The 11,082-nt window shown below is 30.4% G+C and overlaps 1 protein-coding gene across 1 annotated transcript; it reads right to left on the reverse strand.

The window, feature by feature from the left end:
- Positions 1-2,078: 2,078 nt before the first annotated feature.
- On the reverse strand, positions 2,079-9,798 carry LOC119669827. Its single transcript, XM_038079855.1, has 2 exons — positions 9,228-9,798; positions 2,079-2,246 (listed from the first exon to the last, which is right to left on the reverse strand). The coding sequence occupies exons 1-2, from the start codon at positions 9,280-9,282 to the stop codon at positions 2,098-2,100; spliced, it is 204 nt and encodes a 67-aa protein (XP_037935783.1). The 5' UTR covers positions 9,283-9,798; the 3' UTR covers positions 2,079-2,097.
- Between the last annotated feature and the right edge of the window lie 1,284 nt (positions 9,799-11,082).

Genomic DNA, 11,082 nt, shown 5'->3' on the forward strand with positions numbered 1-11,082 from the left:
TGGTTATATATCAGCTTCCTGTTCTTAGTATTGAGATTTTCATTTTTAAGTAGAGGTTGGAGGTAATGAAGAATTTTGGCACAGCTAATTCTTTTCAGTTGAACATGTTTAAGTCATGTGAATCGTTTGTCCAACGTGATGCCGAAATATTTAACGTTATCCTCTCAGTTTATCACTATATCACCCACTCTCACTACTGTTCGCAAAACTTCCATATTTTATTATTAAAAAAAATTTTTCTTATCTGACTTTTCATTATTCAATATTTATTATTTATTTCATCATATCCAGTCAACATGTCATACTCACGTGCGTTAATGTTACGTGTACGTCACGTGTACCACAGTAGTGTGGAAAGCCATAGCCTTCTGTGAATTCAAGTCATAATTAATAAATGTAATAAATAAATGCATAGAGGAGAATATGTCATCAATAAATGTCAAACACATATCAGGATTAAATATATTAATTTTATTTAAATTCTCATGTCAGAGTAAATATATTTTTCTGAAAAAAAAACAAAAACCATTAAAATCATGCGAAAGACAACGTACAATAGAATTCAAGTACTAGTACCAGTACAGCCAGTGCTGCCAGATGGTTACAGTTTAATAACAAATTCTTAAACATCTATAAATGTAATTCTTTACATAAATATTTACTTGTCATTTATATACTAAATATACGATATATGTATATTCATTTATGTATTTATACTTCAGAAGTAAAAAATATAAAAAATCGTAAATACAAACAATTTGGTAATAAATTTTCGTTAAATATAGTTTTTTGGTTTTATAAATTCAACAACAATAAAGTGCGCTTTTACAGTTCACAATAAATACTAATTTTTTTTTTTTTGAATATTTTTTTTTCTTCTCATAATTACGTATAATTAATATTTTATTTAGTTTGTAAATAGAAATTCAAATTTCGTCTATAAATTTTTTTCTTTGTTAATTCAAGTAAAGTAACAGATTTCACAAGATGCTTATAGATTCCGAGATCCCCATCCTTGCGACAGAGAATCGGTGAATGAGTTGACAGCTGAAAGGGGGGATGAGTGTGACTAAAAAAAGTTTACGCTTTTAGGCCGTGTGCGAATTCGAGTAAATTAAGGTAAAGTAAATTGAAATTTCCTAGGGATTTTTGGCACTACACTTATGTAAATATTTATTTATTTATTTGTTGCACTTATTTATTATTTTTGGTTAAAAGTTTTCAAATTTATTTATTTATTTATTAAACATCTTACAAAATTTTCACAATGGTAACACCTAACTTAACTAATTTTTATCTAATTTACACTACTTGTAAATCAGGTAAATACTAACATTCGCTGCCATACCGACATAATTTACTATTACCCTCAATTTACCAGCAATTTACTCGAACTCGCACATGGCTTTATTAATAAAAATAAATTTTATAACAAAAATCTAATTTTTTTAAAGTTCATAAGTGCGCCTTGGTACTTTTAGTGCTTTTTTGAAATTTAATTTATTTATTTTTTTTTCTTTTTTTTTGTAGTTAAAATTTAACTTAAAAAAAGTTTTAATGTTTTTCGCTGTCCAAAATGATGAACAGTTTTTGTGGAGAGTTGAGGAGATAATGAATGCGTATGTGCAAGTATAAAGTGTGTACGTGTGCGTGTATATGTTTATGTTTTATGTTTGCGTATGTGTGTGTGTTGCCAATAATAAATAACAGTGGTTAGCCCCATACACGTAGGCCACATATTATGGCTGGTGGATGTGCATGCCTTTGTATGTAGCCATAAGGTTGATGCTCTTCCTCTTGTTGTACTTGTCCCGGCTGTTGGTCTTCATATGCGTGCGTGTTATGTTGTTGTTGTTGTTGTTGTACTTGTTGTAGAAGATTACGGGACTGATTGACAATGTTAGCTGAATACGTGTTACTGTCATTGTTATTGTTGCCATTGTTTTTGCCACTTTTACTGCTGATTTTGTGAGCGCTGTAGGCAACACTGTTACCGCTATTGCTGCCGCTGCTATTGCTGTTGATATTTAAGATATTTGTGGTCCATTCGATGTCGTTAGCTGACATTTTTTTCTTTATTTCCATTTTTGACATCAGCTATGCTGTCACATAATACTCACGCTGACGTTTTTGACACTTTTCTCGCGCTATATAGCACAACGCTATGGTTATCAGTATGGCAATGGTCACTCCCATGCCGATGGATACCCACATGATCTCCTCATTGATGCCCACATATGACCGACCTGTTGTTATAAATGGAATCGAAAAAGGCAATAAATACAGAAGAATTAAATTTAAATTTATTATTTTGCGGTTAAATAATTCAGCTTAAAACGTTTTTGTGCCACCGAAATGTGGGAAATGATGGTCTTGTGATTGCTTCATAGTTGCCAAAAGCATTGTAGAAGAAGAAATTAATTAATTTTGTATTAATTACGAAAATATGTTGATTTTGTAATTAAATTAATTTTTACTAATTATAAATGTAACGCCAACATATTCATTTGTGTAAGTTGTGAAGGGAAACTAAGCGACGACTACTTCATTATACGTGCGCTCGCATAAATGAGGTCCTAATTAATGAGAGGATGTGGTAAAGGGCCTTTGAGAATATATATAGTATGAAATAGAAATTTTGAAAATTATTTTGTTAAAGCTGAATATATTTTAATTTCCTAATTTTACTTTCAAATTATTATTAAAATACTATATTAAACATTTTCTATGTGCAAAGCACGAAGAATATAACTCTTGATTTTTGATCCTGTGGTTTATAATTACTGAAATACTTTCAATTAATATAATAGTTCATCATAAAATTATTTCTACTTCCTTAATATACATATAAACATCAGTGACTTTATTAAAGTCTATACTATACCACTTCATTATACGTGCGCTCGCATAAATGAGGTCCTAATTAATTAGAGGATGTGGTAGAGGGCCTTTGAGAATATATAGTATGAAATAGAAATTTCGAAAATTATTTTTTTAAAGCTGAATATATTTTAAAATCCTAATTTTACTTTCAAAACTGTTTTAAAATACTATATTAAACATTTTCTATGTGCAAAGCACGAAGAATATAACTCTTGATTTTTGATCCTGTGGTTTATAATTACTGAAATACTTTCAATTAATATAATAGTTCAACATAAAATTATTTCTACTTCCTTAATATACATATAAACATCAGTGACTTTATTAAAGTCTATACTATACCACTTCATTATACGAGCGCTCGCATAAATGAGGTCCTAATTAATTAGAGGATGTGGTAGAGGGCCTTTGAGAATATATAGTATGAAATAGAAATTTTGAAAATTATTTTTTTAAAGCTGAATATATTTTAATTTCCTAATTTTACTTTCAAAACTGTTTTAAAATACTATATTAAACATTTTCTATGTGCAAAGCACGAAGAATATAACTCTTGATTTTTGATCCTGTGGTTTATAATTACTGAAATACTTTCAATTAATATAATAGTTCAACATAAAATTATTTCTACTTCCATAATATACATATATACAATATACATATTCCAATATATACAATATACATATTAAAGTCTATACTATACCACTTCATTATACGAGCGCTCGCATAAATGAGGTCCTAATTAGTGAGAGGATGTGGTAAAGGACCTTTAAGAATATATAGTATGAAATAAAAATTTTGTTAAAGTTCAACACATTTAAATTTACTAATTGCAGAAAATTTTACTTTTAAAATATTATTTAAAAATATCAAAATCAAACATTTTCTATAGGCAAAGACCGAAAAAACTAAATCCTGATTTCTGTTTTATAATTACTGAAATACTTTTAATTAATGTAATAGCTTGAAATTTGGCAGGACGCGTGTTCAATTCCTGGTACTTGCAGTTTTAAAAAATTATTTAAGAATAAGTAAACACAAGTATTATTTTCAAGACCACTGATAATGGGTATTTGGCAATACTCGAAACAGCTATATGGTCAGCAAAAAATTCAATTAATTAAAATAATATAAAATAAATTTTTGTTGTTGTAGTTCACTACTGTTCAAAAAACCTCTAATTGCAATTGTTCAACATAAAATTATTCCATACAAACATCAGTGAATTTATTAAATTCTATGCTATAAACCTGCAAATGGAACAGGTGTTGGGCTCGTTAATCAACAACACAGAAAACCAATTATCCATCAATCTAGGAAGAATAGTCTCAGTATTCCAAACTAAAATTTATACCTTAAATCAATGTTTCCCAACGGTATGGTTAAAAATGGTGCGTTAATGAAATTTGACAGGTGTGGATATATAGCTTGTAGTTTGTCCACTGACATCTCACTTATTATAAAATAAGCTCAAACAATTTCTAAGTGTGTAATTATATATATGTTTTATAGCCTATATAATATACGTATGTACTTATACAATTTATTATACAATAGTCTAGAGGTGATCTCTACATAGAATCCTTAGAACAGAATAGAATCCCTTCTATTTGTGATCCTTACAAAAAACAAAAATATTATAGTGGTCCTTGGTGAATAAAAGGTTGGGGACCACTGCTTTAATTATATACTTTGGACATCTACTATCAGAAAACTTATGAAAGAAGGATAACACTTTTGTGAATTCAATACTATATACTTTAAAAATGATTAGGGTTTGAGAATATACAACCCAAAAAATCAAATATTCGTCAGTATAAAATCAATATTTTTTAGTATTCAAAACTAAAACCGATTTCTTAAATATCTATGGTAAACACAATTATAAATTTATCATATGGATAAATATCTACAATCAAAAAATTGAAGAAAAAAAGATAATGCTTATTTAAGAAAGTCAAGCAGCTACCAAAGTTTTAGGCTCAACTTTGATTGTCTCTCCGTTGGAAGACAATCAATATTTCTCAAAACCTTGCTATTAGGAATTACGTGCTGTAACACTGAATACTTGCGCATAGTGGTCTTGATGTCAATGAAGTAATATACAAATCGGATCGGACTGGTGGTAATCACATGAGTCAAAACCAATTTTCGGCAATAGTAAAAAAATGAAATTTACTAATAAACAAAAATGGACTAAATAGGAAGAATCTCGATGTTCCAAACTTAATCCACTTAATCTGAAAATACTGAAATTTTAAAACAATGACTGATATGAAATAATGATATTTATAAAATGCTTATTTGGAAGCCAATAAATACAGACTATGTAAGGAGACTGAAACAACCCTAAATAATTTTGCAAAATGACCAGTTGTTATACATTAAGGAAAAGGTAGAAGAAGTAGAACCTATTAACCACTTTATATGTCTCTCTCCAGGACTATAGCCGAACCCACTACTTGGATACAATATCTTCGCACACTTGACAGGTATGTGGAAAATGGATTTGTCTTATCTCCTTAGCTTTATTTGTAAGACTGAATGGTTTAACTAGAATAATACATGGGGGTGACAACAGTTGGTACCACACGCCTCTCCTAGATAATTTTAAAGGCATTACAAAGGACAATTGATCTATCCAAGACGAAGTGTTGATAGTTATATGAGCATGAACCTAACCTAAACTAGTCTAAACATCACACCGTCAAGAGATTTGGATAAACTTAATCCTAAAATACTAAAAGGTTTTAACATTTGTGGTTCATTTAAGCTATAGCAACCCAAAGTACCATATAATAAAAATGGAAAAATTAGTATCATCTCAATTTAACCTGTGACTGTTACCCTCATAACCTCATTTAGGATTTTCGTCAGTTATTAAAATATATTTATTCCACAATCCCTTAACTAATAAATAAATCACCACAGCTTCACTTCAACATTTCTGTAGCTTAAATTTATGACTCAAAGGACTTAAGTTAAAGGACTTCATTTACGTTGTGTTCGGTCGTTCCGTCATTGAGGCTTACCCATTTCATTATGCTTATTAACAGCTGTTGTTGTTTGTCTACTTAAAGTATTTCATTACGAAAAGAATATGAAAAACACATCCTCCAAGAAACTTTGGACAAGCAACAAAAAGTTTTCTGTTCTCTGACAGAAAGGAGGCTTTTGGAGATTTCTCGTAAGGAAGATGTGGTGCGTGCTTATCCCAGACAGCAGATAAGCAGAATATCTGCATGGTTCGCAGTTATGATTAATTTCGGATTTTATTACTACGTGTTTCCATTTTCACATAAATAATAAAATATTTTCCGAGTATTTTTGTGAATTTGTCATTTGTGAACACAAAACTTCTCAGCGTGAATACAGATTTATGGTATCCGAAGTAGCGGTTTTTATTGAAATGTGTTACGGAAATGGAAGGTTGGTGGAGGTAAGAACATTGTACCCCGTCCCGTGAGAGCATGTCAACTGAAATTTGCAATAGATTTATATTGAAAGAATTATTTTACTCGTGATACTACGAGTATAAACTAATCAGTAATATTAAATAATAGAAAAACTTCACAAATAATTTTTACAGACAAGTTTATTTATAATTCATGTATGGATGTTTGTATATATTTGAAATTAGACTATGCAGAGTAGAAAGATGTTGATTATTGTTTGCTAATATTTTCTAGTAATTTAATGATACTTAAGATTTTTTTAAAAACTTTTTTTAAGAATATCGAGTACATATTGCTGTTTAACAAAGAAATTTAAGAAAATACAATAGACCTCAAGAAATAATTAGTTTGATTGCTTTGGTTCCTCTAGTTTGATAGTCTTAAATAATAATACATAAGACCCTACCTAAACCTACATATCTACTTGATATATCTACTTTAATATATAATATAATATAACATATAAGAAGTCTTTTTTAGCCACTTTCAGAACTCTGGAATAATCACAAAAACGTTGGATCTCAGAATAAACGGTGGACCATTGAAGAAAATAAAAGAAAAAGAAGAAGAAAAATTTAAAAGAACAATGAAATTAACCTTCTAATGGGTATTGAAAAGAAACTTTTCAGGCAAGCAATTGACCAGGTGGTTTTGAAAGACGTATTATATCATATAAGATCCATTATCGTTGTGATAATTTAAATATGTTAAATATACAATATCACAGTATAAAAAGATTCATAAAAAACTGACATTGCCATACAGAAGACTACGATTAGCTTCATAATTCTTTCTATATTCAATTTATAATTTTTTAAAAACTGGATTTCTTTATGAAAAAATCTCTAAATTCTAAAATCCCTGAAATCCCTAAATTTTGCAAGTAACTATAAAATTCTTGATTTTAGGGGGATTAAAGCTTCTTTCAACTCATATTATCAAGTTTCGATGCGTTTAAACTCACATCCAAAACATGACAATAAGACTAAACACCACATCAATGCCGCAATATAATGTAAGACTGAGAAGTTTTACTTGAAGGAAACCTGTTTTCGAAAAAAAAGAACTACCCTTCGTGCACATAACTGTGCTGCTTCAGCTCGTGCTTTGGATCCAAAACCGTTTGAAGTCTAATTCACAACTACAAGTAATTCTACGCTGCTGAAATTGTCAGCATTATTACCCGTGATATCATTCATCGTGCTGATGAGTGTTTCAATAAATGGATTAAGGATAACCTAAAAACACAATACTGAAGGCAAAAGTTTATTGAGAATGCACGTTAACCCTTCATCGGTTTATTGCCATTTTTTGGGTAATTCAGTGATATTAAGTGAAAAGTAATATATGTAAGAACTATTGTTTCCGATAATACCTACACCCATATTTTGCGACTATAAATCAATAGTCCGATCGGGTGCGATGGATGACTTTGGATTACTGTGTATAGAGATATATATATAGATAAATCAATAAACCGGATTCTATGCATAACTTTTGGTTACTGTGTAAGGCGAATCCATAGCGATAAATTAATGAATCGGGTGCCATGGATGACTTTTGGTTACTGTATAAAGCGAATCTATAGTGAAACATCAATAAACCGGGTGCCATGGATGATTTTTGGTTACTGTATAAGGCGAATCTATAGTGAAACATCAATGAATCGGGTGCCATGGATGATTTTTGGTTACTGTTTAAGGCGAATCTATAGAGATAAATCAATGAATCAGGTGCCATGGATGACTTTTGGTTACTATATAAGGCGAATCTATAGTGATAAATCAATGAATCGGGTGCCATAGATGATTTGGTTACAGATTTGGTTAAAGAAATCATTGAATGCGAATTTAAAGAGATCATTCAATCTGGTCGCAGAAATCATAGTTGACAAATTATTGCTACCATTCAAAGATGGAACCCTTCATCTATTATCATACACCTAGCTGTCTGATATTAACCATACTTTTACCAAATTACTATAGATTTGTTCATAGATACTTCTTAGTGTAACATAGTGACTCTCTTACTGTCCATTAGAGTGATAAATAATTTACGTTTAAAGCAATGGATTAATTCACCTCATTTCAAATTTAAGAATAAGTATCTGGTTTAAAGCAATTTAAAGAGTTCATTCATAACCCAGAATCTCATTTGCAGCAGACTCTATTGTAATTTTCACTTGTCATAAGTGCAGTTGAGGCTTAACACCTCGAAGGCTTATCACAAAACATGTTTGGAGCGTTCTAAATGTGCAAATGAATGATAATGCATCCCTCTTTTCCTCTCTTGTTTTTCCGCTATGTTTTTGAAAATAGTTTGCCTGTTATACTAACATAAACAGGACAAACTACTTTCCAACAATGTGCACAATACCATTTTACCATTTGCTATGACAAAGCGCAGTGTTAACACGACTTCGCATATTTGCACTAACACTGCCTGATTAGGGTTAAATAAACAATCGCTGGAGTATGCAAATCGTCAGGACACGGAACACTGCGTCACCGAACATTTGTTCGCAAACAAAAAATTTATTTTAATTTATTTGATGTTTGATCCTTAAAAACATTTTTTAATTTAATTACAAATATGTGTACCGCTAAAGCAGAACATAAAAAAGTTTTTAAATTTCGCAAATATAGAATAAAAATGGAAAAGCACTTAAAATAAATTTCGACCACACACGACGTACTCGGTGTGTTTCAGCCCTTTTTTGTTCCAGCACACAAAAGCGTATGAAGGATGCTGGTATGGAAAATGGTGTTGTATTCAGGAAAAAAGGTCTGAATTGAATAGAGCAATTGTGTAAAATAGTTAACACTTACGCTTTACCCCCCACTCAGATTACCATGTAACCGTAGAACCATTTTGTTGTTATGCACTTACCATTGTAATAATGGTTGGAATAGCTCGCTTTACCCGCAACACGTCCAGCTGGCATTTTGGTGGTTTCCTTTATTCAAATATTTTTTGTTTACTGTTTCTTATGTATTTTATAATTTTTTTTTTTATTATTTAAATATCCTTCACTTCTGTTTTTTTTTGTATATTTTTTTTATTTATTTACATACTCCCTGGGAGATTTTATGGTTTGTTCGTTTGGTACATGTAGTGCATGCGATTAGAACAAAACCAAACCGGATGTAGTTCAAGTACCCGCTATTTAAACTAATATCTTTTTTAAATTATGTATTCATTTGTTTTTATAAATATCTATTTAGTTCAGATTTTTTATATATTTTTGTTTCTTCACTTTACTGCACTTCGCTTGTCTTTGTTTCTGGGGGTTTTCTGGGGTGTTCTTATCCTTAATTAGAATTCATGATGCTGTGTTTTAACTTCTGCACTTGACACCACGGGATGCTGCAACAAATCCTCGAGCTCAGTCGCATTCAAATGTCGCCAATTTGGCGCCGCTTGCAAGTACGCCAACTTCATTTGTTATATATTTTATGGGGAAACTAAAAAATAAAGACAAGAAAACATATATTGAAAAGATTTATTTTATCGAAACTAATTTTACAAAATACTTAAAAATTTATGCGATAATTATTTAAAACACAAAAATATAATTTAATAATTGAATTTTTCATAATACTTTTTATAAAGAGATTTTTCGAACAGTAGTGAATTACAAAAACAAAAATTCATTTTATATTATTTTAATTAATTGAATTTTTGGCTGACCATACAGCTGTTTCGAGTATTGCCAAATACCCATCATCACTGGTCTTGGAAATAATTCTTGTATTATTCTTAAATTATGCTGAAATAATTTTTTGAGACTGCAAGTACCAGGAATCGGAGTCATGCCCTACCAAATTTGAAGCTCAGAGTCAGCGCTCCTTAACCAACTAAGCCAAAGCACATTTTTCTGGAGTTTTGTTATTTTGCTGTGAAAGGTTTTTTTATTAATAAATTGTTGTGTTTATATTAGAACGAAATCATAAACCAGCTGTAGAGTAATTGAATTAATTAATTATATTTTTATTTTTAATTGTTACATTTCAACACCGTTTTTTTGTAGAATGGCTCTACATGTTGCATGATTTATATATTCTTTCTTATGTATTTTTAGTTATAAATGTTAATTGAGTTTTAATTATTATCTACGACTGCTCAATTAAAGCTCATAACACCTCGTTCAATAATGTGTGTGACTAACTAATTAAAACACATTTTTTTGCCAAAATTCGTTTCTATTCATCACCCCTTTTAGGATGATACAATCATTCCAACGCTTTTGCAATCTTTCGATACTGCCTTTGTAAAACGATTTTTCTTTGCCTTCAAAATAGGCGTTAGTTTCGGCGATTACTTCATCATTTGAGCCAAATCTCTTACCACAGAGCATCTTTTTGAGGTCTGCGAAGAGCCAGTAGTCGCTGGGGGCCAGATCTGGAGAATACGGTGGGTGCGGCAGCAATTCGTAGCTCAATTCGTTCAATTTTCCCATCGTTTTCATCGACTTGTGACACGGTGCATTGAAAACAATACATCAATAGTGCATCGAATTGTTTTTATACATCAACAAAAAAAATTATCACATTCAAAACAGTGAAAATGTATACATGATTGTCGTACGACTATGACATCCACACAAAATCACTCTATATAAAAAATGGTAGTGCCATTTGGTTTGGTGTTATGACATGCTCCATATATTTTGGAGCGATAATTTATTATTGCCAAATTATCACCAAATTCTTTTAGAAGTAAAATTGAAAATATGGAATGGAAC

The sequence above is a fragment of the Teleopsis dalmanni genome, chromosome 1 (assembly GCF_002237135.1).
Source record: "Teleopsis dalmanni isolate 2A chromosome 1, ASM223713v2, whole genome shotgun sequence".
Classification (NCBI taxonomy): domain Eukaryota; kingdom Metazoa; phylum Arthropoda; class Insecta; order Diptera; family Diopsidae; genus Teleopsis; species Teleopsis dalmanni.

Excerpts from the sequence above, each read along its gene's own strand:
- LOC119669827 (XM_038079855.1), bottom strand. The coding sequence starts at position 9,282 with ATGCCAGCTGGACGTGTTGCGGGTAAAGCGAGCTATTCCAACCATTAT. Across the intron at positions 2,247-9,227 it reads TTCCAACCATTATTACAATG|GTCGGTCATATGTGGGCATC; the intron begins GTAAGTGCATAA and ends TTATAACAACAG.